The 17640-nt window shown below is 41.2% G+C and overlaps 1 protein-coding gene across 1 annotated transcript in view; it reads right to left on the bottom strand.

Moving 5' to 3' along the window:
- THADA (THADA armadillo repeat containing) overlaps positions 1–17640 on the bottom strand; it is a 1377633-nt gene that overhangs the window by 1230695 nt on the left and 129298 nt on the right. The window contains exon 13 of the mRNA XM_078649688.1: positions 6455–6609. Coding sequence (XP_078505814.1) covers positions 6455–6609 — 155 coding nt within the window. The remainder of the gene's footprint in view (positions 1–6454; positions 6610–17640) is intronic.

Here is a 17640-nt window from a genome sequence, read left to right as displayed (position 1 = left end):
GTCAAAGGGTACAATGATAAAACATGCAGTGGTACACTGCAGAGGGTCCAGACTGCACAACATTTACTACTCAATAATGGCACATTCAAGTTTTACAGCAAACTAATTAGAGAAATGCTACGACTTTAAACCCTTCCTGCTTCCCTAGCTTAGTAGTAAGAATAGTTTCATTGTTATGCTAAACCTAGAGAGGGGTCATGAACTTGCACCCTATTTTGATCCATCTCAGATTAGGTCAGAGGAAGCACTCTCACCAGGAATACTCCAGCACAGCTAAAGTCCTCCCCCTGCCTCAGAGGTACACCCTCAGAGTCTCCCTGGCCAGCACCCATTTTCTGTGCCACTGATAGAACAAGCATTGGCATAGCTAATAGGTCTCGCCTTTGGGACCTTGTAAGTGTTTAGCCATGCAGCACATTATCCTGGGTGCTGTGCCACCGGGGAATGAAGAGCTATGCAATTACTACACACTGGGGTCATGCAGTGTGATTCACTGGAATACATGCATGCTTCAGGGAACATTTATGGACACATTCCAAGGTCTTATAACGCACAGACAGAAAGCAGAGTTCTTCAACACAAGTCAACAGCACTGTAACATTCTGTGTGCGACTGAATCACTAGAGTATTGAACAGCCTATTAAAAAAATCTGTGAATTACTTTTCAATGGCGGAAAAGTCACATTCCCCCGCCCCTTTCCCACCCCCCGGCCTGTATGCAACGGACACCTTTGTCTAGAGTTTTCCATTCAAAACACCGCTTGCACCATTCATTTAACAGCAAGCCCCGACCTGCCCTCGGTCCCAGCCCCTGGGTATAGGAGCACTGGACATAGCAACAACAACAAAATGCTCCCATTTGTCAGGTAGAGGGGAAATAATGAATAAACAGGTATTACTTGTGTGTCTCTTAATCTCCGTGCACCTAAAAACAAAAGAATGAATGTGACCTTGTGTAATGTAACTAGTGTTTTTGTAAAGCGCTTCAATACCTTTGGGTCAGATGATTTCACGCTCTATAAAAATGCCCCCAATAAGTTATCTGGCATTGTGTAATGTAACTAGCGCTCATGTAAAGCGCTCCAACACCTTTGGGTTGCTTGAATTTACATTACATAAACAAGCTTCCAAAAGAATGCAACAGGAGTTGCCAAAAACTTGCCCTTAACTATGCTGCAAAGTTGGGCTGTTGAAGGTCTGGTGATCGAGGCTCGCTAAAGCAACGATCAGCAAAGTGGGTAGGGTTTTGGGGAAATCCTCGCCCTTTGAAGTCAGTAAAAAGTATAGAGGCGATTTTAAAAAAGCATATGTAGCACCTGGCATTTCCTCTCGGTATTTGAATGGGACAGGGAAATTAAGAGACGGGTGCCAAAGCCAAAACACCGAAGACGGGCAATCAGCGATACGAGCAGAAGTCAAAGAAAAAAAAAGTTCCTCATATGAATGCATAAATACAGAACCGTAGTGTTAACATTAATTGGGCGGTGCTCTGTGGGAGGAAACCAAAACACAAGAAGGAGGGAAAAAGAGGAAGGAGTAAACACTAGCAAGCAAGAATTTTTGAACGACAATCGAAGGGACGAATAAAAAGGCAATGGGCGGGCTGTAAGCCCACAGAGTTAATACAGCATCTAAAAACTAAAATATCAACAGAATGATTTCTACATCAATAGGTCATTTCCTAATTATCACTGAGTTACTATTAAAGAAGTTTAGCCACAATGAAATGTTGTGTGTAAGTTACAGGTTTATGACGGTCTTCAGAGTTTTGAAACACTATATAGCTGTGTGATTTCATCTATTTCGTATTTTCACAGCTTGGTGGATTTTATTCTGACCAAATTATATATTCTTCTGGTTTTTAAGATTTCTGCACACAGTTTAAGGAGTTGTGCACAAAGACATCTTTGGAAAGAGCAACACAATTTGCAAGATTTTAATATCCTGAGACATATCTCGTACCCTCTTCACATAAAGGGAAGCTTCACATGGTAGAATATGGCCTTTCCTTGTACATGCGATAGTTGGACGACACCTTGAGCATTATCCACAGTTGCTTGACAATAATAAATATGATTTTCCAAGCAGCAGTGACTTCAGAGGAGGTGTGTGTATGTGTGTGTGTGTGGGGGGGGGGGGAGCTCTTATAAAACAATCCATGTTTGAAGTATCTCAGAACGTTTGAGACCACTACCTTGTGTTTTTCTACCACTGGCTCTTTCTGATTTTCAGCTTCACAAGAATATCTTAGGGTCTGCGTTGCCTAGGAAGCAGAAACTATCTGGGTGGTAAAGCTTCTTTCACGAAAGACTTGTTTTGCTGCATAGACATAAGGCATTTACACCATACTGAGTAGGTTGGTTTGCCAGGCAACCTCCATGGTTTACAAGTAAGCGAATATCAATCTTCCTACTACTTTCCAGAGTTGGGACACTTGAGCCGGGGTAATTCAGGATAAGCCAGCACGGCCAGCCCACAACAGTATATGCAAATTGTGTTACTACTACTATACTCAAGAGAGCCCCCTCACCTGGTCCAGTCCCTGTCTCAAATACTCTCCCCAACAGATAACTCCCCTAAATTGGCCCCTTCGGCAAAATCCCTTGCTATTACCACAGAGCATAAATTAGGCAACATATCTAAGCAGGCCAACAAAGTTCTTCTAAATCTACCTCCTGGGGAACCTCAAGCCCACAATCCCACAAGAAGATTTTAGGACTTTAGCATAATCTCTTCTTCAGTCTCACTTTGACAGTGGCAACGCCATACTATCTGGGCTACACAAACCGTCTGTGGTACTTACACTCTGCTGCACATTTGGTCAAGGGAGCAAAAAGAATTGAAAAGCATCACACCAGTTTTGATAGACCTCCACTAGCTGCTACTCAACGTCAAAATGGACTTCAGAATAACCTGTTTCAAACAATAGGCAAATCACCTCGGTCTGACATCCTATATAACAAGCAATCTCAACACCACAGGAGGATTAAGAAACACAATAGGCAAATCCATTCTGCTACTTGAAAACCCTATTAAAAACCAAACTAAAATCCTTCAACCAAGTTTTCTCCTGCCAAGTTTACAAAACTTGGAACAGCCTCCTGGAGAACAGTGGATGATCCGAGTGCCAGTTAAAGTTACATATCCTATTCATTGCATTCTTATTATAGTTAGCTTTTAATCGCTTCTTGGCCAGAATCTACACTGATCTCTTTGTAAGAAGCTAATTCTATGCTGTCGACAACAAGGTTTTAAATGTTCTTGGCCAATTGACAAGTAGGGCAAAACACCTTGCTGCACAATTCGTTATCTGCCAATTTACAGTACCACAGTATGGATCTGTGAAAGACTATTATCTGCTGCAAACATAAGGTTTGTATCTATATATTAAGTTGCTCAAACTTGTACATATGATTGATCAATGCAAAACCTTTACTGTTATGGAAAGTGCTTTAAGGAACTGCAATCAGCTGTGAGCTTAACTTGCAGTGCCAGTACAAAAATTGTGCATATTTGCAAAATGTAACACTTTGAGGCTATTCATAATTCTACTAAAATGCTCCATGATTATATGCAAATACAAGCATGGACGTGAAAGCAAGACTGGTGATTGTTTGCTTCCAAGCAAAATGTACACAAACAAATATCTTCAAAAATGTTTTGGTAAACTGCAAACTAAAATACCATTTGTATGACTAATCATTTATTTAACGCGATTGAGGCATTCCAATATTTAAAACAAATAATAATGGACACTCAGTGTAAACCCTTCAAGGGAAACATGAAAATAAATGAGGGGGCCCGATTCTGGAAGAAAGTCAAAATAGTGCACCCCCTATAGAAGCCCTGTACATTGGTGCAGATTTACAACTTTCAGTAATTCATAAGAGTTTGAAGAAGACCTAGACAATGTACTTGTAGCAAACATCTGTGAATTCCATTTTCGTATAAGCAGATATATACACATATACACGCTCATGTTAAGATAGTAAAGTACCGACCTTTTCCGGGTTGACCCTAGTAAGGATTTGGTCAGTACCCTTAGACATGTTAGTTTGCAGGTAAGCAGAGACTCAACATGACCTTCCAACCCGGGACCTATCGCTTCCCACCTACTTCGTTCTAGCCCAGTATGTGTGGATTTGTGGAGGTGTGCCAAAATCAGAGCTTTGCTATAATTCAAATCCTGATATAACGTAACCCAGACATAATCAGATAGGCTATTAGTATATCTCCGACATAATGTTGCCATCATTTGTGACATCACTGCATGGCTTTAAAGGTGACAAATTAAATTTTTTTACAGAACAATTTAATCTCTGAAGCCTTTGACCCTTGGGACAAGTAGATATTTTATACAATTTCACACTAAAGTCCATGTCGTTTGTTTCATGTAAAGCACTCCACTACTCGGGTGGTGAGGTTTGCTGTATATAAATAGCGCAATAAATGTATGCAAGTAGGAAAGATCAAACGTTTTCTTAAAATTATAGAACGTTAGGTGGTAGCAGAATGAAGGATATAGAAAACAAGGCAAAGAGCTCATGAAGGTGCACATCAATGGGTGGGAATTGAAACCCCATGAAGGCGTACATCAGTGTGTGAGATTTGAGATGTGCTTCTCAATTGCGCACCATTGAGGTTTCCCATGTGTTAAATCGTAGATGGTGGGTTGGTTGTAGAGGGAGTTGAGGATAGTTGAGTTAGGTTTATGACCCGTTTGTCTTTAGTTGTCACCTTCATGGGACTCTGGATGAAAGCAAGGGTATTTGTTAACCATTTTATAAAAGAAATAGTAATTTCAAAAAAATTATAGATAGTGAAGCGCAATATTTATATTTGTATTTTATTTTTAAAGCGCATCATGCAAATAACAGCAACCTGGAGGACTTCAGGCAAGGAGGAATGTTTTGCAGCAGTATTGAAGAGACCTGAAGTGTCTGCCATGCTGCAGAATGGTGTATTTACTCCATGTGACTGTTGTTTGCATAGCGAATTACAGTAGAAACTCTTGTGTGGGACGAGATTGGTCATACTCCTTTGACAGTTCGGGGAAATAATAGGGCTGGACTTAAGAGTCTGACTGATGTTTTGTGAGTCAAAGTTCATGGAGAAGTGAACCAAAGAATCCAGTAGATACTCTTAGGTTGTACAAAGGCGTTAATTTTGAGGGTGCACTCTAATGTCAGGAGCCTAAAATGGGTCTTACATAGGCAGCAAGATTTAAAAAAAATAGACAACCATAATCATTGAGCAGGTGGAAAGCATGATCCAGGCGGCTGATCAAAAGCATCGGAAGGGTTGGTGAACCAGATGATTATGAAGAGATCTCTGAGAGTGCTTTGTAAACTAGGTAATATGTTAAAATGTAATACATCTCTTTGACTAGAAGCTAGGTTTTGTAGAAAACCATCTGCAACTAAATATGAGCCAAGTTGCATGGTGCAATAGTTCTGGACTCCTTGGCGATCAGAAACATCCATTTTTTGGAATCTGTTTTTAGACAGCATGGAACTAGCCCAAGCGGGAAGTTATTAATGTGAAAACCAGGGCAGGAAAAGCTTAGTAAATACATTTTTTAACACAATTGGTGTGGATGGTGAAGCTGTTGGTCACTGTTGAAAGGCATTCTGATCTCGTGTTACTCCTACGACAGCTTGGGGGAGGGCAAGGGGTAGATCCAGGAGTCTCGCTGCATAAATGTGTGTTAATACGTGAAGGACCCATTGGGCCCAAGGGCAGAACAACACTAATCTGAACACTAAGATAGAGTCATCAGTGCTTGATAAAGTGTTGAGTATCTTTTCAAGGTGACAAAAGTTCACACGTGGTAGCCAATGAGATGAATTTCCATATTTCGCGTAGGTGGATCTGGTCAGTTGAAGGCACCTGACCAGAAGGATGAACCTTGCAACACTATGGAATCAATGGCAGCAATGTCTGACAGGAGGACATCTGGTTGAACTGGCTATGACAGATACTATTGAAGAAAGAAGAGGATAAAACAAACTATCTCATCAAGGGTGAGTATCCAGGCGATTGAGAAAAAGATAATTTGCTGTCTAAAGACACTGGCTCCCAATAAGTGAGTAAGAGATAAAGTGTTGAAGAGATGCACATGAGTTACTGAGACAGTAGGCTGTATTCTTAATATTTTCACTCCACATACCCACAAACCGTGCATAGGCCAAACAGTTTTAGAAGGCATTAGAAACTAGACCTACTTAATTTGTTGAAAGCAGTAAAGAAATCAGTGTTGGCATTACCCTCAAAATCAATGTGTGACTAGTAACAGCGACATAAGGCAAACTACCCTAAATATTTAGGTTTTTTAAAAGACATCCCACTAGGATGCATCATTCAGATATACAGCATCATAAAAGGGAAAAAACATTATTAATCTGATTGGCTGTTTATAGACAATCAATGTACTACATTTGATGTTCTGCATTACCTGATCGTGTCTGTGAACTAAGCCTTGCCGTATTATTCCAACTGACACTTGTTCCACCCAAACAAAGTTATCCGTAAACTGCATGTGCCCATGAGCTCTGGCTGTCCTCAGGCATGCCATCAAGGCTCCCAATGCACCACGGCTGTTTGTGGATCCTACAGAACACAACATGAAACAAATACAGTCATTTAACAGATCCAAATTACTGACAGACAGTTAAGACACGAAAACGAAGATATGCTCTGTTGATGCCTTCATCAATCTAAATTAATCCACGCATTTAGAAATTAATAATATTTGGAAACTTATGAATAACTATCATAATTCATTGGTAAACACATATATCAAATGTTCCAAGTGCGTTTATATTCTAATGGACACAAAATACCTCCCAGGTTCTCGTCCTTTTTTGGTCCAGTCTTATATGTTGTTTTGCATGTGCTTGCAACTTGAAGGTAATTCAGATTTCCTATGTACATCACTTGAAATGCTTGATTGCAAAGAATGCACTTGAATGTATAGTTTGTACGCCCTAATAAATGCAGCATTTATGCAAGAAATTGTTACTTTTTTAAGATCGGATTATAAATATTGGTCATGACAAAAATAAAAAATTATTTTAAAAGAGACAAATAAGACTTGTCCCTCATAGCCTGTACATAATCCTAACAATTAAATGGATGCAGGAGGTATCCTACAAGAATAATCTGGGTCTATTACAAGAGGTAATGACAAGGAGGATTGTATACAATTGTCCCACTAGATAACTACATTTCTAGCAGGACACAGCACCCCAAGCAAATCCAACCTCAGTCTGGTGAAGCTGCATACCAACCACAGGCTGCATTTAGCCAATATATTTTGGTGAGTTGGTTCTCATTGACTCAACTGTATGTTCCACTTTCCTGGAACCCAAGCAACTACAATACTAAAAATTTAAAGTAAAGCAGATTTAGTACCAGGAGGGTAGCTAGACAACAACACTTGAGGACCTCTTTGTTAAGGTAAATGTACAGCTTGAAGAAGTTTAAAAGACGGCTGATAGCCAGAAACCGGTCCTAGGATGCTTGATTCCGGTCCAGGAAAGACATGGCTTGGCAGTTCGGGCTGGACTGTTCCCATGAGGCACAGGGTCAAGACTGATTTGCATATGTCCATGTCTGAACTGGGGTGGCTTGGTGAGCAAAATAACGATGGATTAAACCCAGATCTGTGACTGGGGGTGAATGTTTTTCCATTGTGCAACATTCCGTCCATCATCTTGTGTGTTTTGCTGTTCACCCTATGTGGGAAGGGTATGCCCAGACGTGGGTCCCATGCTCACTAAGCCACTGGAGTCAAGCTATCCTGGCTGAAGACGGCTGATAGCCAGAAACCGGTCCTAGGATGCTTGATTCCGGTCCAGGAAATACATGGCTTGGCAGTTTGGGCCGGACTGTTCCCATGAGGCACAGGGTCAAGACTGATTTGCATATAGCCATGTCTGAACTGGGGTGGCTTGGTGAGCAAAATAACGATGGATTAAACCCAGATCTGTGACTGGGGGTGAATGTTTTGCCATTGTGCAACATTCCGTCCATCATCTTGTGTGTTTTGCTGTTCACCCTATGTGGGAAGTGTATGCCCAGACGTGGGTCCCGTGCTCACTAAGCCACTGTAGTCAAGCTATCCTGGCTGAAGACGGCTGATAGCCAGAAACCGGTCCTAGGATGCTTAATTCAGGTCCAGGAAAGACATGGCTTGGCAGTTCGGGCTGAACTGTTCCCATGAGGCACAGGGTCAAGACTGATTTGCATATGGCCATGTCTGAACTGGGGTGGTTTGGTGAGCAAAATAACGATGGATTAAACCCAGATCTGTGACTGGGGGTGAATGTTTTGCCATTGTGCAACATTCCGTCCATCATCTTGTGTGTTTTGCTACTCATTGAGTGTATGGCATGTTATTCTGATGGTTGATTTACTCAACAGTAGTTCTACTATTACAGACATGAAGAATGTACTTTGACATTCATACACGTTTGAAAATATTGGCAAGGCAGGACTAGACCGCACACAAAAGATATGGCGTGTAATGCATATGACCAACCTATCAGAACTGCATTTCTCCTAAAGAAGATAGGCATGGACGCTTGCTATGACCGTTCATTATTCTGTCCATTTCATCAGAAAGCAGAGGTAGATCCAGATCTCTCTACCCACTCCACCCTAGCGACTATAGTTGGTCATAATTGTGTGAGAGTGTCTTAAGGAACTGAGCTCCAACGTCAACAACTGAGGTCTTTCGCTTATGGTGTTCTCGGGCTCCTGGTTCTGCAGACTCCAAACTCTGAAACAACGAACTGATTTTAGCATTTGATAATAAGGGTAGCAACGAAGAGCAATCCATAGCTTTCTCATGGAGCTGCTAGGGGCTAGAGACTCATAACTCCAGAATGCAAGAAACAACACTAAATCAATGTCTAGTCAGTGCCTTATTGCTTAGAAGATTGTTGCGAGGCTTCCAGTGAAAAGGTATTAGGTGATGACAGGCAGGTGAATATTGTAGATGATGGAATGTTGAAAAACACAGGTCTCACATTGTCCCTCTGATGACAGAGTTAGTGGTGCCTGGAGGTGAGCCATCATGCCCCTCTAGAGGACGGTGTTAAACCATGTGAGAATACTGCGTCCACCCGAGTGGCACAACATCGACATTGCCACTCTTGACACCTCAGAAGCAGTCCAACAGGATGTCACTGCTTCATGAAATGAGACAGCAACACTGGTGAATAGAGTACTGCACATGCAAGCTAGAACCAAATTCCAGGCAGGAGAGTTTCGCCACCCAAGTGTAGGGGTACAACCCACTCAACCCTTAACAGTGCTACGCATGACAGTACATTCTTGTTCCTTTGGCAGTCCAGGAAAGGTTAATGAGAGATCCTACAAAAATACAAATTTTCCGGATGAGAGTACAGTTGAATTTCATCTGTCGTCCAACTGCATTTCGGGATTCTCATTCAAGGGTGGCATTCTTCCTTTCTTATTTGCCCGCAAACCCTGATTTGTGGGCAATTCCACTGGTATGGTAAGACAATTCCATCCTGTACAACTGGAGCACCATCAGAACTGAATTTGAGAAGGTCTTTTATGGGTAATCTGACATGTTGTCAGTTGCTAAAGAATTATTGAAAGGTAAAACAAGGTAACATGCAGCTACTCGTGTACTTTGTGCAGTTCAATCTTCTTGTAGCCGATACTGTTTGGCCTGAAAAAAGAGGTGGCACTTTTCCTAAATGAGGACTTAAAAGACGTTCTAAACCACAAATGTAATAAGATTCTGAATGAGACAGCATTTGTCTGGTTTAATAAAACAAAAGCAAAAAATATTTTAGAATGTAATAAGGCAGGTCAATTTTTGGCTATAGTACTAAATGCACAAGGAATTCTACCTGCATCGCAGCCATCAGAGATAAACTTGGGGATATCCTCGTGGATCTTAACACCATATTAGACTCTTTTCACTCCTTTAATGATTTCTTATATAAACCAAACAGGGAAAGAAATATTGATATATATAGCAAACGTATCTTGATGAGTTGAATCTGCCCAGTCTCTCAAGAGATCCACAAGAAACCTTAATAAAAAGATTAAGGCTGTTAAAATATTAAAATACATCAAATCTTGGATGCTTTGCTACCCAACTTAATAGAACTATTGACCATGTGGCAGAGTCAGCCCACTGACAAAAATGGCTGTCGAACATCGAGTCTCCTGAACACATGTAGGTCTCGGGGGTGAATGCCCCGATGGCGACGTCTTGCCTGACCACCACCAGCGAGGAACCAACCCTGGCATGTTTGGGTAGGTTTCGGGGGCTCCCTCATGAGGGGATAGTGAAGCATGGTGTATCGCTGTACATCTGCTGGTTGGAGTGCATCATGTGGACTGCAGAGAAAGAAAGAGGGATACCTGGAACCCCGCAGCGGTCCCTGACATACCACCTGAGGTGGACCGCCCGCTATGCTCTACTACACTGGGTTTCATCACATGATCAACTGTCTTTTTTTATAGACAAAAAAAATGACAATGGAATAGCCCTATAAAAGAAAATATTGGTACAATCCATAGGCAACTGACTGGTGCAACTGTCATCCCTGAGACATTCTTGAGAAGTGAAGGCTTTCCAAATAAAATGTATTTTATGCTAATTAGATGCCTAACAAGAGAACAATTATCAAACAGTGAGCGACCCAAAGTAACCCTTGAGGGCTTGGGTAATATAATAGAGGGGTAAAGGTGCCGCAATGTTTAGTTCATTTTGATTTGGGATAGATGGTCTCCTAGGTTTTGCTGTGACACATATTAATTTGATTTTTACTCCTGTGTACCTGCATTTCCTATTTTCTGCTTTGTGGAATCATTTTAAAAAAGAAACCTTTGATAAAATTCACTTTTTAATATACACCTTCGTGTTTCGTTGTTTATATGTTGTGTATTTGTTATATGTGACCTCATGGTTTTGATTTATTCAACTTTGATGTATTAGCTACACTTTAGGTTGATTGACCTCACCTTCCTTAACTAATTATAATTTATAATTCATTCAAACTATATCCCTTGAAGGCACCTTTACCCCTCTAACAAGAGAACAAACAACCAATACATTTTAAGTATCTTTGTATTCTAGGAAGAGGGAATTAGCTTGGTTAGGGCATCTCCAGTGGCGATCCTAGACTTGTCTGGGTTTCACCTATAGAAAAGAGGTAGGAGTATCATTCTTTATATGATGTTTTTTTGGGAGGCAGTGCTCCACCCTCTGTTGAAATAGTCTCTACCTACTCCAATTTAAATAAACCTATCCAAAGAGGCCAGTGAATTGGCAAATGGATTTCAGGAACACAAACAAATGGCAACAAACATGCACATCTACATGAAGCAAAAAACACCATCCATTTTTTTAAACGGATAAACCTCTACCAATAAACAGACCAAGAGGCATACAGGCACCACTGCACAGAGGCTAACTTGCACACATACCAAAAGTAATGCAATAGTAATATAACACAGAGGCTCTCACCCACATGCACACAAGGACAACACACATTTAAGGCATATTCTATACAATGAGGCACCGGTTACACAGTCCTACCTGCCTTGTTAGAGAACATGCTTATACAGTCACAGGCACTACCCACATACAGATACACAATGAGCGAGAGACAGATGGACTTATAGAAGAACAAGTGCATAATGTAATCAGTGTCCAGCACTCTGGAAGTCCCGCTATTGACAGGAATACGGAATGTGGTTACCTAACTGTCTAGTGGTCACACAAAGGATTTATCAGCTGATCAATGCATCCTTAGAACATAGTATAGTACCTGTAAGAAATGAAGGCATTAGTTGGCAAGTAATAACCACAATTCTTTTCAGGGTGAACCCTTAAAGTCACTAAATTAACCGGAAGTCAACTCCTGGTAGCTATGGCGCAGAGACAGGCTTAACTTGGAGGTGATATGTAATGTAGCAAAACAGTAATAAAGTCAAAACACCACACAAGAAAAATCCCAACCAATTTTGAAAATTAGAGTACATTTTAATGAATGAAATTGTGTCAAAATGACATTAATCCAATAAGGGAAACCGGAGATATGAATTTCTAATGTTTAAAGATTAAAATATTGGCAAAAAAAGTCAAGTGTCAACTGTGGTCATCTGATTGCGCTTGACTGGTTTCTAGGCGCAAGTTAAGGCTGACCACGATGGAGTACGGGTTACAGAATTCTGGTTCAACACAGTCGGAGTTTAACCTTCAGACTTAACCTTTGAAATGGAAGTCAAAAATCCTCAGTGGGTCAAGGCAGCTGGCTGTGGCTAAAGAGAGCTCAACGTCGTTGGCTAGCCTCTGGAAGAGTACTCTGGAAGCCGCTGACTTTTGCTCCAAATGGGAGAAATTTTAATTGGAAGAGAAAGTCCCTCAATGGCCAGATAGTTTTGGTACCTTTGCGAGGTGAAGATTTTTATCTTCAAACTTCGTCACTTTTTGGGAGCTTGGATTCTTCCAACAGGGCAAGGCTTCAGGTTCTAGCCAAGAAGAGCTCTAGGAGGCTAGATACCTTTGCCACGAGTTTCAACTGAACAAGATTTGCTAGTGCAGTAAAGCTTTGAGGGGGAGCAACAGGATTCTTTGGCCCAGCATCAACATACCTTTGTCAGATCTACTTCCAAGGTTAGTCCCAGTCTCCCAGAGATCTTTGAAGCCAAAAGCTTTCTAAGTTCCAGATTCCAGGAAAACGTAGGAGTATACATTGACACCAGTCATGGGTCCATGATCTTGGGAACAGCACTTGCAGCACTCTGGGGTCAAGATTTATCCTGGGTCCAAGAGGGCAAGTAAGTCCAGTCTTCCAGCCTCTTCTCAGATAACAGACAGACAGTCCAGTCCACTTAAATTCTTCCACAGTTTGAGAAAGTGTTCTGAGAAGGGTAATGTGGGTGCCACATTTATGCCTGGCACCAGCCTGTAGGTGGGGTGACTCCTGACCCCTCCCTATTCAATAGGATAAAAGTTCCCAGGGGCATCCCTACCACCTCACCGGCCACCTGAGAGGCCTCCACTGGCTCCCAGTCAACAAAAGGAACACCTACAAACTCCTCACACGCACCTACAAGGCCCTCCACAACGATGGACCCGCATACCTCTACCACCACACTCCTTCCACACTCCCACCAGGCATCTCTGCTACACCCATCAGCCCCTGGCCACCATCCCACAGATCCACAGGACCACTGGTGGAGGAAGATCCTTCTCCTACCTTGCTGCAAAGACCTGGGACTCCCTACCTCTGAATCTCAGGCAATCTCCATCTCTGCCTCAATTCAAGAAGCGCCTTAAGAACGGGTGAGGGTATCTGCTTAAGAAGCAGATACCCTCTCGCCCCTCAGCACCGTGAGATCCTTACGGGTGAGTAGTCTGGCTTTACAAGAACACTGATTGATTGACTTTTGCAGTCCTTCCTGTGTAGCCTACTGCAAACATTCCCACAGTGCCCCTTTCTACCTAGAACCAATATGGCAGAACCTTTCTTCCAATGTGCCCATCCAAGAGATGTGGCAAGGAAAAGAGAAATCCCCCCTCTTTGGTCACTCAAAACAGGTTCTCGGGCAGTTCCTCTTAAACAGGGATTGGTGTATGGCTCATTAGAGGGACAATGGAGGGGACAAGCCTGGGTGTTAACTACATCGGCCTGCAACAGAGTAGGCTCTTTGAAGTTGAATAAGTTCCTGGGCTTAGCCCAGATGGTCATCCTGCCAGATGAACAGATCACCTCCCATTACTCAAGACCTTTGTTTCAGCTCTGGGAGAAAGTTCACACCTTATCAAGGGAGCTTATTCAGCTGCCAGGTGACAGTTGGGCTAATGCAAATCAGCATCCGGAGGAATTAGGCAGGGAGCAGGCAACTTTTTGAAAGTACCTTTTCTAAAATATTGAGTACAAATCCAACCTCACCAATTAATTAAAGATTTAAAAAACTCAACAATAATGAAGTTTCCAGCTGTTTCTTACCCGGTATTAAATTTAATACTGTAAACTAGTGCGAATCCTGCTTTTAGGGCCTTTTCACTGTAAGGATATGCTTAACATTAATATCGTACATGTCCTACTTTTAAATACCATGCGTCCTGCCTTAACAGACAGTAAGCCCTACTGAGAGGTGACTTATTCATATTAGAAAGGAAAGTTTATCCCTGTCAAAAGTGGTTATTTTAACAGGTCAAATCTTCAGTTTAAACCTGCACTGCAAGGCTACACATGGCAGACTTGCAGTCAAGTTAACACTGTCACTATAGTGGACAACACAATGGGTGCTGCAGTCTACCTGTGACACTTAACATACAGGCCTTGGGAGCTCTTTGTACCATATAATAGGGACTTATTTATAAGTTAAATGAGTCATTGGGGTATGACAATTTTATCATGTTGAAAGGGGAGCACAGGCACTTTGTCACTTGTTAGCAAGGGTAAAGTGCAAAGAGTTCAACAGCCAGCAAATAGAGGGTTCAACTAAAAGGCAAAAACACAAACCTGGGGTGACCCTGCAGAAAGGGTACATTTCTAACAGTACTATAGCAAAGAAGATGTCAATAAACATTTTCTTTAAAGATAGTGCAAATTTGAATAATGCAGTTTGTTATCACAAAATTTTAAAAGCACTTTTCTGTTTAAAATAACAGTGAAATTGATAATAAATCAACTTCAACTTTATGTTGAACAAACAGGAATACTGGTGTAATTTCGGATTGGTTTAATATTAAGAATGGGAACTAAATTAGTCAGACCTCTTGCACTCACCTGACTCTGTAAACTGGAGAAAAGAAAACATGGTGCACCTGGTCTCATCAGTCCGCCAAACATATGACGTTGCTAGATCAGGGAGCAAGGATGTGGAAATCCTGGGGCCCGACGCCCAGGACATATTGTTTGGGGTCAAGGGCAACACGTTTTCATGTGTATTTTGTCCTTGGAACAAGTAGGCCCAACCCCCTACAGTACAAACCCTTTGGCTGACAGTTCACAGTACCACATTATTAATCAGGGAAAGGCATTGCCTGCAGTTAAGGTGATATTTGTGTCCATGAGTTAATGATGTTTAAACCTGTATTCATGGTTCATTATTGCAAAGGCTTTATTATTAGGGTGAGGGCTCTAAGTCAATGTTGTACACTCAGACTGCACTACTGACAGTTGTTAGTGTATAAAAATGTGTACACACGTTTTCAATGTTTAGCAATATGAGGCTATGTATACTGCTTCCAGAATGCTCTCTGATTAGATGCAAATATTTGCAGAAGCTTGAAAGCAAGATTGATGATTCTTTGCTTTCAAAATAAAATGTTCACAAAAAAAAAACGAAAATATTTCGCTAAACTACTGAAAAATGTAGGTACCATTTCTTTGCAGCATCATTTAGTAAAATGTGTTGATGTACACTAGTATTTCCCACAAATATTCATAATGGAAAAAATAGTGCAACTAGTTTTACTAAGATTATGGGAAACATCAAAAATAAAAAAGCATTGGTAAAGCCAGTAGGTCTGAAATTGTTGGTCAGCCTTTTGGTTTTGTCAAAGCGTGACTTGTTTTGGCATGGGTTTTGTAAAACTTTATTAGTGTGGGAGCTGCCAGGCCCTCACCATTATGACAAACATTGGAAAAAGCTAAAATTGTTTTGGTCTCAAAAAGCACACATTGCACAGTAGTTTCTGGCACTGAACAAAACAACTGTGTGTCAATATGCTCCTTGTGAAAGAACAAAATGCTATCACTCACAGTGAAGCTAGCCAATAGACAGAGAGACAGAGAGAGAGGGAGAGAGGGAGAGAGAGAGAGAGAGACATTTTAATAAACACAAAAGGTCATGGTTAATGCCAGACCTAATTAGGGGCCATTATTAAATAAAGTGCACCCATATCCTTGGATCAAGTGCAGATATATGACTTTTGTGATTTCACAAGAATTTACAGAAGTAGGCCAAGAAATAGTACTCCTCGCAAATATTTGTGAACTGCATTTAAGCATGAGCAAATATACAGGTGTAGATTTGCTCATGCGAAAATCTTAGTGTTTGCAAGTTCACTTTCCCTCTTACCAATTTTTTTCTCAACCTTGGAAGAAGTGTTATGTCTGCCATTGCAACCTTTCTCAGTATGGGAAAAGATTAGAGAAGAGTCGGTGAAAACCATCAAAACATGCAAATTTGTAGGTTGTCACAGACTCAAAAGGGCATTCCAACCCTGGAACTCTTGCTTAACATTACCTTCAGCCCCAGTATGTAGATCTGCGGAAACGTGGAAACATAAGGGAAGTGCTAGTATTCAAACCCTACTATGGAAGAAACCCTGGCATGATGAGAGAGGCTATTTCAGAGCGCTTATATAATCAGATTGATGCCATATTTTGTCACCGCATCACATGGCACAAAAGGGATACGTGGATTTTGTCACATGACAAGTAGATTTATGAAGCAACCTGCCCCATGGACAAGTATATCTTTTAATACATTCCACACCCCTGCAGGGAGGCCTACCACACAATGCAGTATTTCTTTATTGATAGGATCCAATGTGTAACAATGCCACCCATACCATCATTTCAATGTATCCTGGGAAATATGGTCCATCGACTACCCCAGCGATCTAGATTATCCTCACTGTTATTTCACATTTACCTGAAGCCTTCAGTATTGGCTTCCTCTATTCTTTGGATTTTAACTTGTAAATTAAGTGGATCATACACAGCTTTACAAATCAAGAGGGTGGATACATCCTGTAAGAATTATATATGCAAAACATGTTCTGTTAGTATGATAACAACAGAAAGCATTCACCATTCTCTATGAGGGACCTTAAAGAAATCGCACAAAAAACACGGGTGGTCGATATATTTACTCTTTCAGGATTGGCTTCAAATTATTAAAATAGGCACTCATTTGCACCTAATTTTCCACTTTACAAACTAATCAGAATGAGGCCTTCAGACTATGCATCTAAGGCGGTTTATCAAAGTATTTCTAGCAAGGATTTAAAAAAAACTGCAGTAAAGACTTGCCTGAAAAACATTTTGGAGCCACTCAGAACATATTTTCTGCACTTGACTCTTGGTGAACTCTGACTGTCCCTCCACATTGTAAGCAGAGATCTTATGATGCAGGAAGATTGTCAATTTCAAGGTATTGCTGTCATTTATTCTTCACGTGGCCGTTATCACAAATGTACTGCAATAATTGCCGAGCAGTTACTCACTCTCGTATGATGAATGTATGTTTTTTTCTGGAGTCTGAACTTTAATATGAGAAAAGTTAACACATTATTAAAAACAAACTGCAGCATCCAGCAAGCAGTGTTCTGGTGAGAATACTACACCTGTCCAGAGGTGATCTTGTTTCAAACGGAACAATGTGTCCAATGCAAGCCTATATGTATGGTCCATTGTTTCCTACATAAGAATAGCCTCAACGCTTTTTAAGGTGTAGTATAACTATACAAATGATAACCATTCTTAAGCTCAGAAACATTTGGAACGCACATGAAATCTTACACAGATCCCACACCCAGAAAAGAGGATAAGCACCAGGAAAGATGAAGATGTCAGCTTGCAGGGGAAGTAGGCAGTGGCATTGTTGAAGGAGTGAAAGCTGGAC

The sequence above is a fragment of the Lissotriton helveticus genome, chromosome 6, assembly GCF_964261635.1.
Source record: "Lissotriton helveticus chromosome 6, aLisHel1.1, whole genome shotgun sequence".
Taxonomy (NCBI): Eukaryota; Metazoa; Chordata; class Amphibia; order Caudata; family Salamandridae; genus Lissotriton; species Lissotriton helveticus.
Note: the sequence above shows the minus strand (reverse complement) of the source record. Positions and strands in the feature narration are given on the sequence as shown.